Below are 26636 nucleotides of genomic sequence, written 5' to 3'. Positions count from 1 at the left end.
TGATTCTCTATCTCTTTTCTTGTCACTTTTTGCCTTGGAAAAAGAAAGGTAATGACAATTGTAGTGTTGATGGCCAGAGGCAAGACCTAGTTCTGGGTGTTGCTAGACCTTATGGAATTGAACTTGTTTCTCCACCAGATGTGAAGGTGAAGAACCACAAGTGAGGACTTACCTCCTTCAGCAAAGGTGGCAGTAGAACTTCCTTTGGTTTAATTGATGCAAAATTGGATCTTAAGTGAATAGTAGTCTCTTCATTCTTACATGTTTGTCTTGGCTTTAGTTTTCATTATTTTCTGAACTTAAATTTTTTAATGATAATTCACAGAGCTCTTTAAAAACCACAAAATCAAAACATAATGAGAACTGTAACCATCTTTGAAATGTTGGAAGAATAATGCACTGGATTTGTACTGGACTGTCAGTGGTGCCTCTTACAAGACCTGTTGTGTCTCTGAATTGCTTGTCTTGGATCTTAAATGTGTTTCTGCTTACATGAAAACTGAGATGCTTAGGTGATCTCTTGTGAGATTAGCTAAGTCCCAACACAGAAAAAAAATTCCTCTTCCTAAAACTTTCAACAAAAGAAACCATTACCATTTTAATTATTCTGTGTTTATGTACTCTGTTTTTTAATATAAGAATGTCAACACAATGCTGCCTGGGACACTTGGAAGTCTGGCTCTTTGCTCACATTGCATCACACTAACACATAGCTCTGTTAAAATCCAAATTTCTGTTTGCAGTCAGGAGCCCCCTCTTCTTGAACTGGATTTGGGGATCATGGCCTTCTCCTTTTTGTGGGAGTCAGGCTTTCCGGAGTCACTGACCAGCTAAAGAGTGAGTGCATGTTTCACTGGAAGTGCCTGTAGCCTCACTGTGCCAGCATAGCTGTGTTATTCATGTTGGAAATATATGTCTCTTCACGGAGTCGTGACTGTATAAGAAATTTTTATATTGTGTGTGAAAGTTTTTGTTGTGGTAGCTGTCAGTGAGATTTGATGACACCACTGTTATGAGCATCAAAATTAAATTATGATTTAGAAAGTGGACATCACTTTGGCATTGAAGTTCATGCTTGTTTTTCTGACTTTCTCAATATAGTGGAATTCTACAAACACAATTGTGCTGACATAGTAAGAAGCTCTCTTAAAATTTGAAGTTCTTAAATATGCAGAGCTACCCATCAGCATTCCAGTTTGCTTCTCTTCAATCCAGTTTCCATTTTCCTCCTAAAAGCTTCAGATGATGATTTGTTTCCTCTCAGCATAAAAGGAACTTCCATGTTTGTATTCCTTTATGGTTCAGATTTTTATTCTGTTTTCCCAAGTAAAGATGTACCACAAGATCCTGCTGTGTCCGTCTCTTCAGCTGCCTGCCCTCCCCTCTCGAACACCTTTTCTGCCAGCGGGCTGATCTCAAGCCACACAGGCCAGTCTGAGAGACAGGATGCCCCTGAGAGCCTTTGCAATATGCATAGCTGTCTGTAGAAAGGAGGATTTGTTTATTCCTGTTTCAGCTGAGGGATGTACTAATTAGCTCATCTTTCATTAGCTATCAGGAGACAGAAAGCAAACAGATTACATCACTTCTGCTTTTATTTTTCCCTTTCCTCTGCCCATGCCTATACTTTTTGCCATTTGTTTCCCCTCTCTGAGCAATGCCATTCTCTTGGGAGATCCTGTTGTTTGTCATCCTGTTATTTTGACCAATACTCTATCTTTGCTCCACAGCTGATTATCTTTTGAACTTTGCGTGCCTAGAAATTATCTAAGATGCTACAGGGAAACCAGCTAGGAGTCAGAAAAGTCATTGAAGCTGTAAGGTCTGTCAGGAAACAGGAAACCCAGGTTGTACTGTGGAGATTCTCTGCTTCAAGGCTGCAACCAGTGGAAAGTCTAGTGCTGCCATGCTTTACTCAAGTAACTAATCATAGTTTGTATGCTCAGGCTCTCAGTAGCCAGCAGATGCTATCTGTGTCTGTAAAGATTGCTGGACTACGTCCTTATTTTGACAGAAAGATAAATTGTTTCTTGCCTTTGGAACTGCTGTCAGCAGAAGCAGACTGCACACACTGAGAAAAAAGTTGTACTTTGGGGAGCTAATCGCTTGAATGTTCAACACATGGTTAAGTGGTAAACTTTAAGCAGATTGTGTTTCACTGAATTGTTTTCCCTGTTTGGGTTTTTTTTTAACATCAAATATATCACAATGTAATTTATGAAGACATGCCTTCGAGTAGAACCACAAACACTTATAGGGACACTTACTTTAGACAACATGTGGCAAATCCTATGAATTATGCACAGCCAACATACGGAGGATGGAGACAGCCGAAGGAAATGATTAGACCTGTTACTGTAGCAGTGACTGTACATTATTTTCACTTGACTGGGAAAAACGGAGTTTTATTCTAGGTTGGGGCTGAGATTGTTACTGCCAGGTGCAATATATTAACATGCATATGAATATTTAATGGTTTCTAGGAAATGTGGTAACTTAGTTCTCTTCTGTGCTAAACCAGGTGTCTGATGTAGTTGCTACAGTCATATTGCAAGAGCAGCAGCATAAAAATAGATCTCAATTTTTGTAAGTGTATTATTGTAAAATGTAAGTTACACATCAGCAAATATCCCACTCGAGATGGGTGGCTTTCATCACGTTTGCATATACCAGTTCCTGCTTTTCTTGTTCTGAAGAGTAGATTTTATGCTTTTGTACTCAGTTAATTGCATTGTTCCACCAACAAGATTTGTTCATCCTCCAGTGGAAATGCTATTAGTAAAATGCTGATAATGTGACGTTTGGACTCTTCTGGAGTGAAAGGCCCAAAGGTTTTTAATTTAAATTTTGTCACTGCTTCTGAGGGTTATCAGATGTCTTCTATAGCATCTACTTCCTGAAACAAACACCTAAAACTGTCTTTTCACACTACAGCCTAACCCATAGTGCTTCACTGAAACTAAAGGTGACTAGGCACCCTGGACATTTGGCCCAGCTGTAGAAGCCATTCTGGGTGGCCTTGCTGCTCCCAAAATTTCTATTACAGTTAAAAAGAAATCTGGAGGTGACATTTTAAGTTTAGATGGTTCCAGTCTGCATTACGGAAGTGAACACCTTCTGAAGCCTCATCTGTGTGATTCAAGTAATTCAAAACCAAAGAAACAGAATTCATAGAAAAAAATTACTGTCTTTTGCACCTCAGGGTTTCCAGCCAGACCTGATGTACATTGGGAAGCTGGCAGAAGTTTAAGCACCAGACTGCTGCTCTCAAGCCTATCTGGAAAGCACTTGTGCCACCCATTATCACCTCTTTTCTGATAGTGTTAGCCATTTAATTCTTCCCAGATGATGGATACTTAAATTTTCTTCAGGCTCTTAATTAGGTATGTTTCCATTCCACTTTCTCCTAGCTGGCCTCCAGGAAGTGCTGTGTGATGATAATGAGCTAAATCAGAATCCTTACTCTGTGTTAAGTCTTATTTCTTTTGCTTTCAGCGTTCTATATAGTAGAACATATGTTGGATAAAGATAATAAAGTGTCTATTTTTTTACACTGTAAATCCATAAAACTCATATGATTCCATATCAAATGTTGATAATGCCTTCTGGCTTTACGTTTCCTGAAGATACGTGTCAGAGCACAGTATAATAGCTTTCACTATGGAGAATTCACTAATTCTTCACAAAATGTGTATACAAAAAAATTACAGAAAAGCTTTTACCTCTTCTGTGGAGGAAGAAGAGCAAAGGGTGAGAAGTGCCTCAGTCAAATGATGAACATTTAGTTTCAGCAGAGGAAATTTAAAGGTAAATCTTCATGTCCTTGTGTCTAGGTCATATGGTGAAAGGTATTTAACTGATTGATTCTCTTTCTGAAAATTCAGGTCAACTTCCTTTACGAGGAGTTGGAGTGAACATGACTCTTCTCTATATGAAACTATCAAGATTTAGAGCAGTGCTGCCTTTCTCTGTCTAGGTTTATGTTAAGGCATTTGTGCCCATAATGATGTGCGAGACTAACAGATTTGGATTTCACGTCCAGCTGTAGATGATGTAAGTCTTAAAAGATGTTGAATTTATTCAGCGTGATGTCTCTAAAAATTGAGATCTTAGTTTTACTACAAGTCTGGATGTTTTCAGTTTTATTACAAATCCAGAGTCGAGGATCCTGCATGGTTTACTTTCTTGTTCATCATATCAGCATCTGTAGAAATGAATATCCAGGAAGATCAGGCAGTTCTGCCTTTTAGTATATTGAACAAAATCCATGTACAGTCAAAATTCAGCATAACATTTGAAAGATCTAAAATCAGAATAGAATATCTTGATAATGTCTTTTTAAAAGCTCTGACTGAATCAGTCTTCTACCATGTTATGTTTAGTGAGATTTTCTAAGAGATTTTCTAAGAGGAAATGTATTTCAATGTCTTTTCAATCGCCTTCACTTTTGTCTTTTGCTCTGATGCTCCTGCTGAGCTTTGACTACCCTTAGTTCTGGATTTCTTGGCATAGATAAGAGTTTCTAAAATGGAATCATATTAAATACCCTGATTGTTGTAAAAATATATACGAGTTTTAGGATATAAAGATGCAATGAACTTGGAAGTAAGTGAACAGAAGGCTTAATTGTACCATGGCACAATGACCTAGGAACTAACCCTGCAGCACTGCTGCCTGCTACAGTGCAAGTCACCAGATGGGCTTGTAATCACAAAAATTTTACTTTTGAAGGCAATATTTTATTTTACTTTTACTTTTGAAGGCAATATATTTTTCCTCTATGAGAGGTAATGAGTGTAGCACCCTACATTTTAGAGGCACTTTTTAATTGAGAGTCACAGATGGCTTTATTCCTGTGACTCTGAGGATTTGAACTTCAGCTTAGGGATTTTCCACAATACTTTCTCCACTCTGAAAAAGGTAATCACCGTGTTGAGTTTCTTCAGACAAGCTGAAAAGTTTCAGGAGGACAGTTTAATAATAAATCTTATTTGTAAATAAGAATTGTCTTTAACTGCTGCTTTTCATCTCACTTTTATATACACAAACTCTTTTCCAGATCAGACAGCATTTTTCAGACAGGAAGCAGAAAATGCTAAGGCAACTTCTTACTATCCAAAAGTGTCATTTAAATTTCTAGTCAGAATTTTAGACTTGCAGCCAAGATAATACAGAATAGCTACAGCTTCATTTTGGAGTCTTCAAAGATGAGTAAAGTTACAAACAAGCAAATCATACTGTAAATGTAGATGAGTTGAAATACTCCCTCACAATTTACTTCAGATATTTTTACATGACTGTTATCTAGTTGTGTCCTTCCTGTCTGCCTGCCTCCCTGCCTGCCTGCCTGCCTCCCTCCCTCCCTCCCTCTGTCTTTCTTGTTTTCAGGCTATTTGCCATCTGTAATGGAACATCATGCACTCTTCTCAACAGCAGCACTTATTTCCTCCTGTAGCCCTAGCTGCTGGAAGTACATGTAGAGTGCTGTAGGGCTCTCCTGCTGGTGAACTTCGACAATAAACTGCCAGTGACTAACGCAGATGTTTGGTTTGCACACTGAAGGCATCATTACCTTCACACACAATTTCCTCTCTTCGTCCTACAGATGTCTGCATGTTTGAATTGTAGAAATGGGCTTCGTGACACCCAGAACAAAACATTTTCCTTAAGGAGCAGGAGGAAGTTATTAGTATGCAGACTCACAGCACAGCTTTTAAATTAGATGTTTCGAAGGTACTACTAGTTTGCAGGTAAACATGGCTCCTGATTTCTCTGTAATCAAATTGTTCACTCCTCCTGGATTTCTTTTGCCATCAAAACCAGGCATTGTGTTTTTCTGCATGCTATGGAGTCAAGCCTATAGCTCGCAAGAGGAGTTGGTTTGGGTGTCAGAACCACTCTGATGGCTCCTAATGCTGCTACTCTTGTCATTTCTTAAGTGCTGTGCCCTTGATTCCTCTGGTGGGACCTCAGACAAGTCCTCCTCCCCATGCCTGCCTTAGTTCCCTGGGCACTGCACCAGCATACCAGTAGCCTCACTTCATACAGTGCTTTCTTAAAGACAGTGTAGAAGTTCACTGTGGTCTTAACTGTATGCGTTTTAATAAGAGTGGCCTCTGTGAGTTACAGCAGACAGGCAGGAAGAGATGAGATGTGATGTCTAACCCTTCTCCACAACTGTCACCATGCCCAATAGCCTGAGAAAAGCCAAAGGAGGAAAAAATGAGAGGGGACATAAGGGACTGAAAAGTAAGCTTCCAAGATAGACAACCATGTCTTTGTATCATAAAAAAAGAGAGGACATGAGGGATAGAAAGAATGACACAGAGGTAGGATCAGCAGTGTAGCACCACCTGGCACTTGGCTGTTTGGAATATGGTAGATCTGACCTGGGCATCCATCACATGCTCCGCTTTGATGGCCAACAGCCAGTTTGAAGTCATGACAGTCACCTGGAAAGAACAGCAGTGAATCTTTGAGGAAAACACTTAACTCAAAAGATTAGAGGGTGAAATGCTTTTCAGTCTCTTGGCTTTTAATCCAAATCCATGCATTTCTCTCCTAGGTAGTTTTCTCTTTTCATTGACAGCATTGATTCCCCTGGAGTTTTTCATCTTTAGTTGGGGAATATGCTTTTAAATGTCAATAAAACCCTCCAAAACCCATAAAGTTCAAGTCACAGGGTGGCTCCCTCTGATGACTTGGAGATTGACTGAGTTGAAGTTGGTGGTGTTTCTTTAAGATTGAAAATGATGGAGGAAATCAAGCCAGGCCAGCTTAGCTCTGTGGAGAGGCAATTCTGGGAAGATTATCACCCCATTAGAGCTTCTCATTCTGCCTTAGTTATAGGCTTGTCATTACTGTGGTTTTCTAGCTATCATCTTACACGTGGAAAGCATTAACACAGGATTCAGTTCCATGTAGAATCCCCTCAAATGCATTTGTTTGTGGAAGTAAGTTATCTGTTGCATTTGATGTGACATAATAATTATAATTCCATTCTCCTGAGACAACTCCTTGTTTTGCTCTTATGAATGCTTTTTTTTTTCCTTTCTGATATATTTGTTTTATAGTTTTAAGTCCCTTTGAACAAAGGGGATATTTGGTTTTGTTCCTTGTTTAATTACCATAATTAACTATTATGTTTGTAGGCATTCGTAACTTCGTGTTAGCATTCCATCATCTGCACTTGGCATTCCAACATCAGCTAAGTGCCTCTGATCCATAGTAAGTGTTGGCTAGCATCTTCTGTGGAGCTCTTGAGCAGTTGCCTTAGAATGTCAAATATATTGCATTCTGTCCCTAACAGAAGAAAAAACAATTTGGAAAGACCAGTAGCAGTAAGGGAAGTGTTGCTGTAGTCGAAAAAGGTATCCCACTGGTACAGGAGAAGTTGTCTCAAGTCAGCCTGATTTGGTGCACACTTCTTCAGAAAACAGCAGTATGTGTCCCTGTCTAGCATATCTGTAGTAGCTAGCTGATGATCTGGCCAGGCTTCTGCTTGACAAAACCATCCCTTTCATGCATCAATGCATGGGCTAATGTTGTATCCAACCTTTCACTAAAGGGAGAAGCCCCAAGCAATGCCACGGATCAATGTCCTACCTCCCTGAGACTAGCTGTTTCAGAGAGCCAATTCATGTCATGGGAGTATTTTCTTCCTCTTCAAAAAAAGGAATAAAGTATTTCCTTTTCCTCACAGTGAATAACATCCTGACACCTCTGTGCTTCAGGCTTAATGCACACATGAAGAAGCAATTAAATGACAGTTTCCTCCCCACCTTTCTCCGTTATTCAATTGCTTCACATTCCCATGTCCTCTCAGCACTGGCTGATCTGTCCCTTGTCACAGGTGTCCCAGGATCCTCAGGACTGGTAACCTGCACAAAGATGTTGGACAAGGTATTCATTCTGGGAGTTGTAGCTGCTCTGAATTCCCTGCAGGAGGGTTTCTTTTGTGGTTGGCTGCATGAGAAATATTAGGTTCCTGAACTAGGTCCTCCTGTATTTTAGTTACTTGAGTGCCTGCCTTCCAAAGGCATAGAGTCCTGTGGATCGCTGCTCTGTACCGCTGCAAATCCAGTTGTGAGGTGGATGTGTTAAATGATGGTCTGATCCGCAAAACCATAAGGAAATTCTTCCGCAGGAAATACGGTGAAATGTGTGGTTGTTCCTGCTGCAGGCTTTAGGCAAGAGAGTAATTTATCAAAGAGGAAGCTGTATCATCCTTCTTGTTAATGCTTTACACATGCATTTTTGCTCAAGTGCTTGACAATATTCACTGTAGTTTATGGTTGGCAGTAATAGAAGTTGCCCCTGTGCTGTAGGATTTGAACTGGAAGACAGCGAGCCCTTGGCATTAGTGTCATTACTCTTGCCAAGGCATCGGAGTGTCACTTCTAGGGAATGTATCCTTGCAAGTATTTCACCAGGGTGTCTAATGCACAGCTGACAGATAAGACAGTACCTGTGCTTGGCACTGTGAGAAACAGCACAGCACATAATCAGATGACAGTGTATCATGCAGGGCAAACAGGACTTTTCGTATTCTTTTTATCCTTTCTTGCATGATCACATATCTAACTAACTTAGGTGAATTTTTGTCATACACCACTGTGCCTGAGAGCAGTTGTTCTTTCTGCCTCTCCCTGACTCCTTGTATGAGGGGCTTCTGGTTCCTGTGTGAGGTGCTAGAGAGCTGTGAAAATAGATTATACGGAAACTAATGGTTTAGAGTCATCACACCCTTTTGGCAAGGGGGTGCTTTCTCTGGTTTCCTTCTGTCAGCAATGGAGAGAGTAGCAACTCTCCCAGGGAGCAGACCTGAGTGCGAGACACTTGGCTGCTGCTCTGAATCACTGGCTGAAAGAGAAGCAGGGTGGAAGATGAATTCTCCTAGGCCAGAGTGATAATGTAAACCTATCCTAAGGGAACCAGCGTGGATGGAAAACAATCCTTACCTACAATTCCCTCACCTGATTTTTTTTTTTTCTGGTTGGATTCAGGCCTTGGTCTGACAGATCATGCAGCCTCATGTATCTTATCTGATGAGGGGGTAAGCAGCCAGGAAGACGAGGGAAGGTGGGCCCATATATTTCCTTAAGAGCCCACAGTTAATCAGCTAAGAGAGATCAGCCAAAGCTTCAGTCCATCTGCACTTCTGGTCCCATGACTATTGTGGTTTGCAGTAGCCTTCTTAGCCCCCATCATATGTTGCTTTCCTTCTCTCACAGTGGCAGCAGTGTAGTTGCAGTGAGAGCTGATATGAAGGATAATCTTTTTTACCTTGCTAATTTTTAGTGAGATCAACATCCTAAGCATGCATAACACATTAGCACAGATGCACTGCTCTCAATCCAGCTTAGGTCAGTTTACGTTGCACCTCTGCAGTGTGCAAAGGGCAGTCAGATGGAAACTGCTTAACAGCAAGTGCAAAGATAGGCAGCAAGGTTTCTGCTCTCTGATAATACCAAGTTTGCTATAATATTAATAACAATTCTAATTTTGATATTGTCTGCAGTAAACAGGATGCCTGTTGGGTTTTTGTTCTTCTATATTTCCTTCTTCCTCAAGGAACCGCACAGGTCTTGTTTCCAGAGCACAAATGTGTGCTCATCCTCCTCCTTCTTTGCTTTATCTGAATGTCAGAGCTTGGGTTTGCCTCCCTGCTGTTGTCTGAGGTCAGCTGGATTTTAGGCAGTGAGAAGTGGCCCATGATAGAGAAACTGCAGCCAAATACAGTTCTGTCAAACTGGAAGGTTCTGCTTTTATTCACAGCAACCGCTCTTAGACAGCTTCATAGTGAGATAATACTCCTTCATTTAAAAGTGCTTTCTAAAAGAAGTACTTTAGGTCCTTCGTAACAATCAAACTTCCTGTTGGAATGTTGCTTACTAAAAACACTAAGCAACCCACTTCTTTGCTCTTTTTCTCTTCTAAGGAAGTTAAAAACATTTATGGTACAGAAACATTTTGGGTGAATAAATTATGGGGCCTTATTGAACTCTGTCACAGAAGAAGGTAAAACATCTCAGATCAAACGAGAATCTAGCAGAAATTGAGAGTGAAATCCCTATTTCTCAGGTGTTATGTTTGTACCGTCTTCACCCTCACCCAAGCAGCTCTTGTCTTTCCTGCATTAGTTCTGGCATGGAATGCTTAATGCCACACAAAACCCACATTGTTCTTCTATATGCAGCATTTGTCAAACAGAGATTTGATATTTAGATGGACATGTCTGATAGAAAGGTCAGCATTTTGTGCTGCATAAGAATGAGCAGGACTGCATCCAGTCATTTGATCAATACTGCTATTGTTGTGAGCTGTAAATGGCTTTCTAGACCAGACCTTAACAATGGATGTCTCATATTGAAGAGGGTGCAGTATTCTGTATTTTTATGCAGAAAAAGTACAGTTTTCTGAGCTGACCTGGCCTTTACTATATTTCTTCTTAAGCAGCACACCTGTATCGAGATGTTCATCTACAGTCTTTGATAAGGAATGTAATTAATGTCACAAAGTCTTGTTCTGTGTTTGTACAAAAGAGTTTTTCAGTCTTTCAGTTTAATATCTCATTTATTCATCAAAGCAGATTCTTCTGTCCTCTGATGCTCATCCAAACGTTTGCCCTGTAAGCTGCCTGCAATGGAGCAAATGATTCTGCTTCTTCAAATTTATTTTTTAAAAACCTCAAAAACATATGGGCAATACAGAGGGAGCATATGCCTGCGAAGTAAAACATCCTGGTAAATAGAGAGGAGCATCCTCAAACCAGTGTATTGTACACGGCTGTCTGGTGCCTGTGTAAAAAGATACTGGAAGTATTTTATTTTACCCCCAAACAATTAAGGTTCTTGCTATCCATCCCTCCCTGCATTCAGAGAACATCAGCGGAGGTTCTTGAACAACAGCAGCATTTATCAGGATTTCCATATAGGGCAATGGGAATACAGTGAAGGCATCCAAAGACTCATTTTCCAAAGGAGACCTAAAACTGTTACCAAGGTAATTTTGAATTCATTTGCTTGGGGGCACCATCCTGAAGTCACCCATGCAGAGAGGAATCCAGAGGAAGGATACAGGTGGTGGTGAATCCAGCCCAGATCAGAGGCAGATGTATTTGGCATTATAGGAGCAGTGAGTGGCCAGGCAGTGTGTTCTCTTGCATAACTAATTAGTGCAGATTTCTAGTAAGACTGAGTCTGAGACGTGTCACTACACTGAGCTGGTGGAGTATGCCCTGTGTGGCAGCACAAGGAACAAGGATGGCACTTTTTCTTATTATAGCTCAGTGAACAAATGCATAGGTCTGGAGGTGCAAATTGGAAGAAGTCTGGCACTCAGGAGAATGCTGACAGTCTTGTCAAGTATTCCCCTGTCAGATGCAGTCTCTGCAAGGCTGCTTATTCTCCTGGATCCACTATTGTTACATCACTGAAAGCTTTTATTTCTTGCCTTAAATTTCCTTTGGCAGCAGTTGTTTAGATCTTTTTACTTGGAAATTTAAATGATAAAATTTCTGTCTAAATCAAACTGACTAATGACATATTAAAAAAATAATCAGAATTTCTTTAGCGCAGGAAGTGGCAAGGTTTGGAACTTTTGTTTACATCTTAATTACAAGCTTTTTATAAACTAAAAGACTGAAACTTTGCATAGGAGGGAAGTTTTTAATTAAAATCATTAGATATTTTAGAATTGGAATATATTTGTTCTCCTTTATTAAACAGCTTTCTTGATTTGTTTTGATTTTTTTATTTTGAATCACCTCTGCCTGTATGGTGCTTGCATCCTTGTGGGTAAACACATGCTTTGAAAGTATCTTTCCTTTTCCTGCACGACACAGGTGGATCTGCAGCACTAGCAATGGTACTTCCTGCAGGAGTGACTGCAGGAAGTGCTTAGGAGAGGCAGGCTCTCCAGCTTGGTATTCCTAGCAAAATACCTGAGGCAGGTCAAGCTGACACCCTTGATACAGGATGGCAGTGAGGAAATGCTTTGAGAGGAAGGATCTTTTTTGAAAGTTCTAAGTGTCCTACCCTGAAGTGGAACAATGGTACAATACTATCAAAAAGGTGTTTTTATGTCTAGTCTTAGTGATGATTCAAGAAACGACTAACTATTCAGCAGTTAAAATGTTGCAGATGTACTTCTCACTCAAAGGACATGAGATAGGTCTTCAGTTACCATCTAATCACATTGCTTCCGTCAGAGACTACACTAATTCTTGGTGGCTTTTCCGCCCACTCTGAGGAGCTCAAGCAGCTTGTTTGGCTTTGAGTATGAACTGCTTGTAGGTTTGCTGGAAAACGTTTTCCTAGCAAGCTGGCTTACAACTAGCTTTTTCTATTCAGGCTATTGGCTTTTCTGATTTGATTCTCTCCTTGGAGAGTGCCATATACCTGTGTGGCTAGAGGACTCTCTCTATGGCAAGTAGGAAAAGCTTCCTTGGCTCTCTGAGAGGAGGGGGCTGAGCTCAGCAGCCTGACTGGGTACCATGTGCAGTGATCTTCCAGACCAAGGGAGGCTTTTGACTGCTCCTGTCTCTAAAGCAATTTTGTAAATAGATCTCTAGGGGGGAAAAAGAAGTCTAGTTGTAACTCTTTGGTAGATTTCTATATTTGCAAGCAATTTCTATGTAACTGACACAGTTTTGGGCAGGATTGTTTGTTCTCCAAGCAAATTAATTTTGTTTGGAAGTTGGAAGAGGGAGTTCCTGCTGAGTTCAGCTGGATTCATCTGGGTGTTACAGTTCTATTGAGTCTTCTGACAAGCCTTACTTCATGCCTAAAGTTCTTTATTTTCTCAGATTTTGATCTCATTGGTTAAAGCCAATACTAATTTGCAGTGAAACTGGGTTTTATGGACAGGGGAAGAGCCATTACCTGAAACAGTGTATCAGAAAGACTTAACTTGCAGAGTGCTTAAGTAGTGAGCACTTATTGTCTTTGCTTTCCATTCTAGGTAGAGTTCTTTTTTTTTCTTTCTGTCAACATTTTGTTACTTTAAATCAGACAAAAGTAAATGTTACTCAAACCCCTTTCACAGCTACTATCTTATTCCTACTGGCTATCTTATTCTTGTTCTTCATAACCTGAAAGTTTGTGTAAACAAGTAAAAATACATCTCCAAGCTTTTTGATTAGAATTTGTAACTTGCCTTTGGACTCCCGTCATTTGGACCTTGCTATTTGTGTTTAGACATACAGTGTGGGACACCAGGATCATACAGTTTGCAGCCTGTGCAAAGGTGGAATGACATTAATAGTAGTAGTCTTGTACCTTTCTGAGCAGTATTTCTGGACATGCCCACAAACAGGTCATAGCACCTGTGGAATGGGGAGTCACCCCCAGACTGCTGTGGTCTCACCCATTAGCATTTGATGTGTGTTGCCTGCAGTCTCATCTGAACTTGGCACTGTGTTTAGCATTGAGCAGGCATATGGTGATTTGGATGTATAAGCTGGGTTATAGATGACTGTCCTGAGGAAGGTGAAGCTAGTTGTGAAAGGATCGTTGTATAGAGAAGCCACAGATGAGGCCTTTTAGATAATACCTAGCTTGGACATGAGTAATCTACAGTTTCACACTGAGTCAACTGGGATGACTTGAACTTCATGCAAAGGTAGTCTTTTCTTTGTGATTTTCACATGACAGGATTATGACAGATTATCACCAAAGTGACAAAGCAGTAGATTAGCACTAAGATGAAAATGTCTATCTAGGCAGAGAGGACAGGACTGATGCTTCAGTAAGTGCTGTCGCTATTCTTCTACAGATTAGATGCAGAAAGGAAGTTGTGAAAATGCACGTTTTGCACAAACTGGAAAAAATAAATGCTTTTCAGCTGTTTTATCTGTATTTTTGTGCCCTTTAAGGTATGTTGATAGATTTTAAATGGATAGGGAATAGAATAATTTGAGGCAAAGGTCTGCAGGTAACTTGAGGAGAAAGATTGCAGGTAACTTGAAACGGAAGGTCAGCTGGGTTTACATTATCCACTGTCTGTTGATAAGCTTAAGTAATTCCAATGGCTTGTCACGATAGTTTTCTTTTCCAGGAACTGACCTGGTTTCTCCTTATCTCTCTACCGGTCTTTGTTCTATAAATATTTCTGATGAGAACTTCAGTAACTTATTTCATGCAGAAGTAGCAATTTGATTGCCTAGAACACACTGGTATCTCTCTCTGCTCCCCCTGCCCTTTCCAGGAGATGCTCTCCAGCCTTTTGGTCACAGCAGCCACTTTGAGGCAAAGGGGACAGATTCTTGTCAGCAGTTTGGCCATTGCACCTGGGTTCATCCGGCCTGAGTGGGTGTGCACTGCCACACTTGATGACTTTCTAGTCTTTAATTAATCCTTCTGTTTCAACTCTTTACCCAGTACTCCTGACTGACTCTAACTCATCTTTGTTTAAATTTTGAAAAAAGAGTGGCCTTAAGGTAAACAGTTGGAAATTTAGCACTGTTGGAAAACCAGTATCAGGAGTATTCAGAATATTCCTGATTAAGGAAACTTAACCCAGGCTAAAGCCTCGTTTGGCTAATTGTCAGAAACATTTGAGACTCACATTGCTTTCTGGCACATCTGGTTTGTCCTTCCAACTACCCTTGCTTTTTTCCCCAGTGGGTATCCGTGTTTACTGCATTTATTATTTCCAAAAAAGTTTCTGTAGTATTTTGCTTATGATTGCATGATTATCTTCTTACAGCATGGAGATTTCTCCATTGTAGATGTCACATCTTTCATTTCTTCACTAAGTTGTGCACGGCTTTCTATGAATTACAAAATGTTTTTTCCCAGAACAAAAAATAACTATTTTTGCAGGTTACCACTTTGCCATCCAGCTGCTATGGCTGTTAATGTGCTTCTCAGAGCTGGAACTTTATGCTTACAAAACATCAAGATTCAATTTTAGTATACCCAGGGAAAGAGCCTAGGAGCTACAGCTGCTGCCCTGCCCATTGCAATTCTTCTCCTTTACTCACTCCAAGGCAGCTTTTGCCACCAGAATGTCTATTTCCAAATGAAGATGGGCTAAAAACATAGGCAATAATAGGGGTTTTATAACCTTTTTTTATAAAGGAGTTCTGAACTAAGCAGATGAAGCATTCATCCCTTGGCCATTCAGTGAAGGTGCCCTAGGTGGCACATCTGTTTCCTACAGCTGTTTTTGGTGTCTGCTTCTATAGAGCAGTCATCAGACCCTGCTGGAAACTTTAATCACCCATGTATCTGTTGGAGAGAAACATTTGCAGAATACACAAAACAATGAATTAATGCAGTTACTGGGTTCTACAAATCATCAACTTTAAATTTTGTTAGTTCTGATATTTCATCTCATTAAAAAAACAGGAGTGATTTTTTTTTTTTAACTTCTAACAGATTGAAGACTGTTTCCAGGGGACCTAGAAATATGCAAATTATTTTAGTCCGAAGTTCATTTACTAGCAGATACTACTCTTCATTTTACTGTTGGGTGAGTAAGTAACAGTCACCTACAGTCTCACAGGATATTTTTTTCTGTTCCCATTAGCAGGAACCTCGGGTGGTGGGAGCTTTCTTCTCCTGCTGCTGTGACTGAAGATAAATTTAATTAAATGTGCTCCACAATCCAATTTATACTTCCCTGTAGCAGGAAGAATCTGCTCTGTGACACTGAAGGATTTGTTTTTTCCCCAGATGCTGTTAGTGAAATTTGAGGATCTGAGTAATTGGGTTCAAAACCATCCTTTGAGGCAGGCATTTTATTTTCTCACTTAGGCATTACACCTTCTACCAAATCAGAGCAGTACATAGACAAATATATTTGAAGCATGGCAGAATTTATCTAATCTTGTTAAGCGACCTATAAAAATACTTATCTGTTACTACTATTCGTATAATAGTTATAATCTACCAGCATGGTGATTATCTCATTATCTATTTTACATTTATTAGTTCTCTAACAGACAGAATAAGTATTTCCGTCATGATAAGGATTATTCTTTTGTTTAATTAGTAAAAATACAAATTTTCTGTTCAAAGTTTGGCGTACAGAACTTTTTTCTTCCGTTCCCAAAACGTGATGTCCTGTTTCTTAAATCTTCTGTTGAGTCAAATGCTGTATTATTTGCTATGTGAAAATGAGACAAGACACTGAAATTTACTTTTGGATAGTATCATAGTCATTCTCAGAAGACCAGTAATCCCTCACTGGGGCTTTGGTTTTGCAGACTTAGGCCAAGTCTCTACTAGAAAATTATGCAGATCAAGGTCCATCTGACAGACATACTCCTCAGCCAGACTCTCACTTTTACAATTAAATCTGCCCAAGAAGTATGAAGCATGGTGATAGCATTTCATTCAAAGATTGGCTGGGTGGCAGATGCCATCCTTCCCTCAGCACTGAGTGGGTGAGTGAGGAGCTCTGATCCCCGCTGCTGCCTCACCAATGCAGGGCCATCCCTGGTCTGTGCTACTGGAGAGCAGGGTGCTCATGGGCAGGGGCTAATGCTCTGCCCAGGAGTGTGCCAGCATCCAAAGCAGACTCTGCAGCTCTGGCATGTTGCCCAAGACAGTTTCTTTGCCCCACTTGGTTGGCCAGGGTACACAGGGCCTTAAGTAACTACCAGGGTGTACTCAGATGAGTAATTAGCATGGATATGGACATAAAGTTTTAAAACTGGTGTTGGAGGCATCTCAGTGGCATACCTGTTTGTCTCACTGAAGAAGAGGAGCATCATGGATCTGCTGCAGAAAAAAAAAGTACATATTTGTTTTGGAAGAAAAACACAAAGGTGCTCAATGTGTTAGGTTGGGGGGTTGGAGTTAAATGTATCAAAGCTAAATGAGTAACAGTGAAAGTATTTTACTGTATATTAGACAGGCTGGACTGAAAAGTGATATGGGTAAAATGCTGGCACACAGCACAGATTACTGTTTCCTTTTTTGTGGTTAACTTCACTGTTACTTCACCTTAGGATTTAAAGAGCTGTCACTGAAAGTCATGGCTGGGTGAAATGCATGCTTTTATTTATGACATGCAGCAGAGTGTGTGTCATCCTAAAAATGTTTTATTGACCTCCTAAAGATGTGCCATGCATGGAGAGTCATTTTCGCAGGAATAGGGAGGGAATTTTCACTAGTTATTAATTTCTGAGTCTTATCACAGTGATAGTTACCAATGTACAGGAGATGCAGTATCTGATTGATGTGCAGATTCATGCTTTCTTGCTTATCCTGCTGCTTAAGAGTTCCTGGCCTGCACTTCTATCAGCATAACTCTCATCTTAAGAGCTATGTCACCTGCCAGAGGTTCAGAATAATTAATTTTTTTGTCAAGAAAAGGCACAGCTCTCAACATCTCATTTCTAGAAGAAGCCTTCAGATGTTTTCACTTGTCAGCTCTCCACAAGAGATATTAAGAAGGAAGGAAGGGTTTTATCGCAACAAATAAGTAGAGCTTAACAAAATAAAATGGTGCTGGTCTGGATGCAATCTGTACTCACATCTGTATGGTCAGGAGGTTTATTCTTCTCTGGAGATAAAGGATATGTGCCCATACTAAGACTGGAGTAATTTCAGGGTGGTGTTCGTGGATGAGTGATGCAGTATCTGTTGCAGAGTGGATACTGCTGCACTATTCAGAGGCAGCTCCATCCTCAGTCTTGCAGCAGCTGAGGCAGGAATTCAACCTGATTTCACCTAGTTGACAAGTAAGGAAGCTAATTAAGAGTATTAGGTTTTCATTACTGTTTGAATCATGACAAACTGGGTTTTCTTTCCTACTGGACCCCCTGGTTTGCATGGATTTTTTTGTCTCATAGAGTGCTAATGCCAGTCAGGCCTTCCCGACATTGTGCAAAGAGTGTTTCCAAGGAGACCAACGTGTCATTTTTCTGTTCTATTGGCAGTTACATCGTTGATGAGAAGATAATAAAGATTTGGGCATACTGATTTCTTTTTAATTTTCTCATGTGCCCAAAATTTAAGACTGCAAGGAAAGACTCATGGTATCTTTAATAAGCATTAAAAAAAGGATGATCAAAGTGCTTAAGAAGCTTCAGAATAAGTCATTATTCTGTCATAGATCTTGACAGTGTAGATGCCCTAAACGGGTTTTTAGGCACCTACTTTATGATCACCTGTCTGCTTGGCAAACAGAGTCTTTTTTCCTCTCTCCCTCTCCCTCTCTCTGTCTTTCTTTGCAGAGCTGGTTTGCTCATCTATATGTGGAGCAGTTGGATTTACGGAGAGTGTCTGCTCCCACAGCAGGAGATAAAGGCTGATCAGTCTGGTGAAAAGCCTTGAATCAGACTGTTGACGCAGAGGATGCATCTTTCCCTTTGCTCTCTACTCTTCTGGTTGGCAGTGTTTTAAGATGAGCTGAGATTTTACTGTTGAGCAAAATGACGTTCCTTCTCCTCTGAGGAACATAATTTTTTGTCCTCAGTCCCAGCTCCTGTGACTTCAAGGACAGAGTATGCCAGGCTCAAGGTTTGGTAGGACATAGTGCCAGCACTTAGTTATGCGTGCAAAGGAGCAGTTGCTACAGAAGCAATGGCACTCAAAATGTGGTGCAGGCAAACTGCCTGCTTAAATTCATGGTCACTTGGCAGCAGCACTATGGCAAAAGTGTCCTGCCAAGTCATGAGCTGGCATACTGCCCTCCATTTAGACTCAGACTGTAGGCAGCCAAGTGACCAGCAGCTGCGACTGTGAATAGCAGGAGGGCATTAGTCGAAGAACAAGAAGAAAAGCTTCTTCTACATCTAGAGATTTTCTTGGCTCTTCCAGACATGTCTGTCATTTCAAAACGATCTGGAAGGTACAAGGTGCCCTAATGCAGCTGCCCTTTTTCAATCCTGTCCACTGGTATCTCCCAGTTACAGATTCTGCATAGGCACATGTTGTTGCCCAGTCTGTGACTGCAATAGGCAGGAGTGTGTTTGCTTGAATGTATAGAATGAAATCTGCAGCTTCAAGGAAAGGATTCATTGTTTCTCTGCTCCCTTTGTTTGAGGATGGCAATGGAAGTGACCCATAAACAATTGTCTGCATCCTGCAAATGGCTTCTACACCAGCCTTCCTGCTAACGGCTGCACAAGGATTGTTTTTTATCTTTAAGGATGCCAAAGTGCTTGAATGAACGTGGTTTACAGTTTCTGAAGAGGTAGACAGATGTCAACAGGGGCTTCAGATGGCTGACTCTATACAGCCATCATAGCAAGCATGATTCTCACTCCCCATCCATTTCTACACTACAGTCTGAAGATGTGATCTGTCACAGACAACCTCAATCACATCCCCCAAAATCCCCAAACAAACAAAAAATCTGAAATTTATTCTCTGGAAAATAGCACAAAGTCAAACATTAAGTTTAATGCTGGGGTGTGCATGGCAGAGGTCGCACTTCAAGTGGTGACATGTATAAAGCTATGTGCTCAATATACTAAGTGAAATTGGTGGGGGTCAGGGTAGAACAAAATCCACAAAAGCCCTGCCTATAGAAGCTCAAGGGCATCATTGTCTTTGCAGCCACACTTTTTTCATGCTGAACACAGGGAAGTGATTTCCCCATGTCTATCATAGACGGTTAATGTTGTGGTACAGGGTCATGATCTATTTAAAGGCATTTCTGCAGCAGCCTCCAAGATCTTTACCCCAGCATCTCTCATTAGCTGTCAGTCTGGTGGAATTTCCTGGCTTTTGAAGTGGATTTTCCTGCTTGTGGTCAAAGAAAATGTCAACAAGGACCTGGGCAAAAGAGTGAGCCAGACTCCCTGCTGACCACAGAGCTTCCCTCACCATTTGTCATAGAAATACTTAAATAGCTTTCTAGTCAAGTCTCTGAGAAATAAAAACCTTACAGCACTAGCATCTTTATCTTTAGACTGTGTATCTCAGAGATTGGCAGCTGGGTCTAAGCACCCACCATGTATCTGATACCTCTCATCATCTTCTTGTCTGTTGAGAAGAGCAATAATGTCCCTGGGAAGTGTGGGAGCACTGATGGGACACGGCATTAAAGAGTACTAGATGTGCACAGGGACACCTCCAGGCCCTTCTCAGTGATTCCTGCTGCGGTTTCTCTGCTGGCAACATCCTCAGTGGGCTGGAGATAAGTGCTTTCCTCAAACAAAAACGTGGAGATGTTGGCCAGCTGCATGCAGCTGGACCAAAGCTCTGCTCGTCTTGACAAAGAAGCCAAAACCAAGTCCTTACAAAGGCAGTGGTTGGAATGAAACTGAAATGATCAGTCCCCTCCATGCGGCACCCCAACTTCTATCAGCAGGGGTAGACATGAGCAATTCTTCATGCTAAATAACTGGGGCACAATGAGAGGCATATGAGACTCAAGTGTTCTCGAGAAGGAACTGCAAGATTATTAATGCTACAATAGCTGCTTAATTACAAATGCATATTGGTCGCCAGATTATATCTAGGCTGAATTTAAGGTCTGTATCTTTTCCTGTGAAATATGATCTGGATATTATTGGCATGACAATAAGGGGTGTGTTGATAACTCATTGGTTAAAAAAATTGTCTAAGTGTAATGGCTTAGAAATGCAAAGTCTAAGATACCATGTATTGGTTTTAGTGCATTTAATGAGACATTTTTGAGTGTTTTAAAAGTAATCTCTGTCTCTTTTTTTTTTTTTTTTTTTTTTTTTTTTTTTGTGAAGGAGACATTTGGAGACAAGTGATGTGGCTTAGTGTGGTTACCCAAGAGAGAAAACCTGCAAACATAACTATGTCTTGTGTGAGCCTCTGTACTCTCAAAGAGTTCTGCTGAGTTACTTGTTTTTGTGATCTTTTTTTGAAGGGTGAGGCCTCGAGGCTGTTGGTATGATTATCCAGTAATAACACTGGATTAATATCTCTGCATAGTTTGAATATTGTAATCATGACTTAAATATAGCTCCTAGACAGGCAGGGTGAGGCAGCAGGTGGAGGCTTGCAATGCAGCTGAGCTGTGTGACTGGGTAGACACGTCCTGCTCTGTGGCATTTTCCAGAGCTTTCAGCAAACACCACAGCCCATGTGTCTTGGAGTGACTGTATGATGCCTGTATCCCCAAATCGTCTGTTCAGTTGGTGTTGAATATTGAATTCTGCAGCTTTAAGACTGGTTCCAGGAGTGAAGGAAGGGGAAAGAAGAAGTGCAGAGTTTGTTATCAGAGACTGCACTGGCTCCCCCGCGTTGCTGCTCACAAACTGTGTTGTCTGCAGTGGACAGCAGCAGAGAGCTCTCCTTTGTTTTTGATTGGTTTTTCTGGCTAGCTGAGGCAGAGAAGCTCCCTGGACTGTGTTTTTTCTCCTTTTTCTTGGAACAGTTTGAACCTGCTCTGGACTGAAAACCCAGAAGAGCACTGGGAGCTCACACCTGTGGCCCACCAGGCCTGGCCTGGGCCACGGCATTTCCCAGCGCCTGAGGGACTGAGAACAGCCTGAGTGAGCCAGGCAACCCACGGAAAGAACTCTTCTAAATGTGTCATCTCTTTGGAGTGGCGAGAGGTTTTGCTGTTTAGTATTGTTCATTTTTGTGCTAGGAAGTATTTTGGCTGTTAAATAAACAGCTTTTCTTTTTCCACTTTTCTCTGAGGAAATATTTTTCCCCAAAGCAGTTGAGGGAGGGACTGCTTGAATCTGTTTCATAGAGGGACCCCATTCAGAGGTTCCCTCCCAAATTTGCCCTAAACCAGGACACCATATCAGAGCTTCTCTGCAAGCATGAAAGTTAGTTCCACCTAAATGGGAGCTAAGAGTGGCAGGCTGCAGCAGCTCTTGGAGTGGCTTAGGTAGGAAGCATCTTGAGGCAGGTGTTTTCATAGCACCATGAAACATTCTTTAAAGTTGCTTTGCTGGAGAGTTGGTTAGAGAGTTTGTGGTGGTCTGAAAGGTCTCCAGGTTCTGAAAGGCTAGTGCAGCATGGCTGGAGCACTGCTGTACTGCAGGGCAGGGATGGGGTGGGTATTGCAATGGGGAGTTCTGTAGCGGGGCAGCAGTGCTGGTCTGTCCATGGGTCAATTTGGTTAATACTATGTGTTTACAAGTTATGAGCTAGTATGGTGAGGAGGGGGGGGTTTCCTGTGACTTTTTTGGGATGTTTGATGGAGCCTGGTGCTTTTGTGTGTGGAAGCGGAAGTGAAGAACTTTGTTCCATGCTGGTGTATAGCCAGCATAAAGATTCTGTCACATTGTAGTTTATCTCCACAGGTTCACAGGTTCCTTTTGGGGGGGGGGGGGGGGGGGCGGAGGCGGGGCACTGGCCTGTCACTGTGTTCTTCAGGGTAATACAGTGCTATAGCACTGCAGTGATACACAAGTCACTGTTTGTAATACTGTACTGTAATTTGTAATACTAACGAGTTATTTCTGATTATGATTTGAGTGATGTCAGTAGCTCAGCTTCATCTTCTCTGACTTAACTTTCAAAGGAGCTATAATCTTGTCTCTTTTTACTTTTCATGGTGCACAGATTTACCCACTTGTCAAGAAAATAAAGATTTGTTGAAAGGTTAGAGTTATATTTTCAAAACTGGCAAAACCAAAATTAATTTTATATTTAATGCAGTAATTCTAGTGGAGGGTATCTGTGAGGGCATAAATAAAATAAATTTTAACATTAAAATCTTTAGAAATAAAACTTTATTCAGTTTGATTTAATTGCTGTCAAATTAACTGCTTCCTCACTTTGATTGTGTGTGCAAATCTTGGACAAAGTGTAGGGTGGATTTAAATTTTTTTTTCCTAGTTGATGTGATCTCAGTCTGTTCAAACTGCAGTATAAATGGATGGGATTCCTTTTGAGCCAGCCCCTGGCCAGAAAATCAGTGAGCATGACTCAAAGCTGCCAGGAGAAAGGAGGAGAAGGTGCTAACTCATCCAGGGTTTAAACGGGTCTTTTCCTGGCACAAAATAGTCTGGCTATTGGACATCAGCCACTCAGCAGAGAAGAATAGGACAATGTCATTGTCCATTACAAGTGGTATCAATACAATTTCAAATTTAAATGTGCCAGCAAAATAAGAGTAAAGACAGGCACCTTTCTCTTACTTGCTGCACCTGTCTCTGTATCTATGAAGTCTGGACTATACTGATTTTGTTTCTTCAAATACAGTGCAGCAATTTTCCATACCACTCTTCCTGACCCTAGGGAAATCACACATGTGAACTGGTTAGAGAAAATAGCATTGTCTTGGTGCATTTTTCTGTAGCAGTAGGTAATGAGTAGTCTATTATAGTTAATAGTACCTGGCCAGCTGAGATTTTGTCATACACAGCCACTCAGGCCGCCTGCCTGTTTTGCCAGTACTTGTTCTGCAAATTTATTGTTGTTTGTTTTTGGTTTTGTTTTTTTTTTAATCCACTGCTCTCATCAGAAAATGGAAATCACAACATTTTCTGATCTGATTTCTTATTCAGTGCCATTACCTCAGCCTGCCAGTATGGCATTACACATGTTATTAGTAAAAGAAGAATTAAAAAATGAGGAGCAGAATGACATGAAAGACTGGAAGGAGAACTGCTATTGAAGTCACTTCTGGACTGACTGTGGTCAGCCAGCATGAGTGGGATGTACATCTCCCTTTTTTCTCCTCAAGCAGGGGGCCACAGGCTTAGCCTTTTGGAGTCAACATGTTCTTTCTCTTTGCTGAGATTCAAATAAGCAGAAATTACGAATCTTCCTTCATAAAGCTGCAGCCCCCTGAGCCCCAAATTTTACCAACCTTACTCAGAGCTTGTACATCTCCATCAGCTTTCATAGATCATGCTTCAGTTTTGTATTCTAAAATACAAGTTTGAAGAAATCCACTATTGTCCACTAGAAATCCAGACAGCATCAAAAAGCTAAGGCAGTTTCTCATATTTTATCTGTTGTCCCTTATTCATTGTTTCTTGTATTTCTATTCATATATTCCTGTTTCTAAAATCTTTCTCATTCCTGTTGCTATGGTAAAAGCCTGCCTAAAAAAGAAGAATTACAGCAGCAAGATACACTGACCTACAAAATAATAAGAACATAGTTGCTCCATACAAAATGCTGCTTTCAAAGTAACTGCTAGAAAATCTTGAGTGGGAAAGGGAGATAGCCAAAGTATAGGGACCACGTACATGCATCTGGATTTAGTGAAAACTCCAGCTTATGGATAAAATTGCTGCTTCTGACCAGTGAATCTGTACAACTGGATTTCCACATACAGGAATTTTCCATGACTGCAATATTAACAGCAGTAGACACCCAAAAAAGTGGTCTTGAGTGTCTGTTTCTGTTGTTAACCTTCTGGCTCCAATGTGATTTTCTCCTCTGTGTACATGAATGTCATTGATACAGTGTTGTATTACAGTGGCTCATCCTTGCTGGAGGCACAGTTTCTTTTCCAACAAACTGATTTGAAATGAAGTGAAAACCAAACCATGAATGTTTTGGTTCACCTCCCAGACTATAAAAATGGATGGTTTCATTAATGATTAATGCAGCAGCTGGTAGCTCATAGGAGATCTGGAAGGAAATACTGCAATGTCTCCCTCCTCCAGCAAATTTTACAGTTTTCTGTGCATGTAGTACCTTATTTCAGTATACACATTTGAGTCCCAGCAGAGTGGATCTCTGCCTTCATACCTGATCTAAGATCAGAAAGGATGTATTAGATCCTAGTTGCATCAGCTGATTTTTGCGATGTTATTACTACTTAGTGATTTGCAGTTCCATGTGATGTTAGCATGACTTTTAGAATGCTCTTCTATTTCAAACTATGCTGTGGGCTTTGAAGATTTCCAGGATCTTTTTGCCCACAGCATGGTTATGTCATGAAGAATCAAGTAAACTTTCACAACAATCTTGCATTTACATGGACAAAATTTCTGGGTGTTTTGCTATTGATAAATCCTTGTTACTGCATTAAATTGTGTAAAAAATATACACATATATTATTGTCAGAAAGTTTACTCCTCATTTTGCTCCACAGTATTAGAGTACACTGTGCCTGGGCAGGTGACAAAAGTGTAATGAAGTCTAAAGAACTGGAGAGATCTTTTTAGGCTGAGTGTTCTCAGAATGTGTTTAACTGGTTAGCATTCAGGAAATAAAAGTGCTAAAAAATTACCAACCAAAATTAAAAAAAAAAAAATCAAAACCTCAGAAATCTCTAAAATAAAAACCCTATTACATAATAATTTTTTATATGGCAAAAAGTAGTAGGAAATCTGGAGGCTTTTCCCTGTTGCACTAGAAGAGAACTGTGAGCATATATTCTCTTCTAAACTGAGATTCTTTTAAACTGATTTTTTTTAATACTGAAAAATAGAGTATAATCTCTGGAACCTTGTGCAAATTTTCAAATAGTTGTCTCTAAATACAGATACATGTTTTCCTCTGTATTTGCTGTAAAACATTGTTGAATGCATGTATAGTACACCGGTTCCCTCCCTGTTAGAGATAGGGCAGATATGGAAGCTCACCTGCACAGTTACAATGGATAATGCCTCCAGGGTTTATCACAAGGTTGTTTCCATGGTGTACATGTTGATAGAACACCTGACAGCAGGCTGATCCTAGCCCAAAGAGTGCTTGTTTATCCAGCCATTCTTCAGGGCAGCACCACCTTCTGCAAGATCACTCCAAGCTGAATGTTGTGCTAGTGCCAGACACCAGGAAGAGCATGGGAGAGGAAGATGGAAACTCACCTGAGCCCAGCAGAGTCCTGAGTCCCTGCCACAGTTGTTCATGAGACAGACAGCAGGTGGCAGGATGCTGGGCATTAAATGTGTGGTGGCAGAAGTGAGAGCTGCCACTGCTGTGTCCTACTACAGGGGACAGGGGCCACGGGGCCTGAAATCCAGGCCCAGCTGGTGTAGCTGTGAGGCTGAGGTACACTGAAGTATTTGTAATTTTTGTTGGTAACACTCAGTTAATTTGCTTTCACTAACCTGAGTGGATATGCTTTTCTCTCATTAGAGATCCGAGCTCAACTCGTTGAGCAACAGAAATGCCTGGAGCAGCAGACTGAAATGAGAGTGCAGCTTCTTCAGGATCTGCAGGATTTCTTCCGCAAGAAATCAGAGATAGAGATGGAGTATTCCCGAAACCTGGAAAAGCTGGCAGAGAGGTTCATGGCAAAAACAAGAAGTACAAAGGATCATCAGCAGTACAAGTAAGAGAAACCTGCTTGCCCATCACCGCCATGTTGTACCTGTTGCTGGTTCAAAGATCTATTTAAAATTTCCGCCTCTGCTTAGCAGTGTAGCAGCTCTCATTGCAGTTGAAGGTAGATAAGTGCCTAAATACTAGTGCTGATGTTGCTCTACTGATGTGGCAGTTACTCATGTCAGCTTCTGACAAGTCATTTCAGTTTCTTAAAAAGATAAGTTGCACAAATATTATCCCTAATCTACCATATGCATTTTAAACCATCCAGAATGAAGCCAGTATCTAGAAGAGATGCAGAGCCCCAAAGCTTGAAAATCTGTGTGCTTATATCTAGTGGAGTTGATAGGATTTTGAAGTATTTGCATGAAGGCCAGTCGATATTACAACAACAACAAAAAAGAAAATTTTGGCCAAAAAAGACATTAAGAAATAAAACCACTTTGATTTGTTGTTGCATGTGAACTTTGCTGTGTCTTCACCTCTCTGATTCGTGGGAATAAAGAT

At 40.8% G+C, this 26636-nt stretch overlaps 1 protein-coding gene across 3 annotated transcripts in view; it reads left to right on the top strand.

Moving 5' to 3' along the window:
• SRGAP1 (SLIT-ROBO Rho GTPase activating protein 1) overlaps window positions 1–26636 on the top strand; it is a 145369-nt gene that overhangs the window by 48445 nt on the left and 70288 nt on the right. For all 3 annotated transcript variants that reach the window (XM_014888581.2, XM_014888580.2, XM_088165657.1), the window contains exon 2: window positions 25941–26136. In XM_014888581.2, coding sequence (XP_014744067.1) covers window positions 25941–26136 — 196 coding nt within the window. The remainder of the gene's footprint in view (window positions 1–25940; window positions 26137–26636) is intronic.

The sequence above is a fragment of the Sturnus vulgaris genome, chromosome 5 (assembly GCF_052056855.1).
Source record: "Sturnus vulgaris isolate bStuVul1 chromosome 5, bStuVul1.hap1, whole genome shotgun sequence".
Classification (NCBI taxonomy): domain Eukaryota; kingdom Metazoa; phylum Chordata; class Aves; order Passeriformes; family Sturnidae; genus Sturnus; species Sturnus vulgaris.
This window is presented reverse-complemented; position numbering and strand designations above follow the sequence as displayed.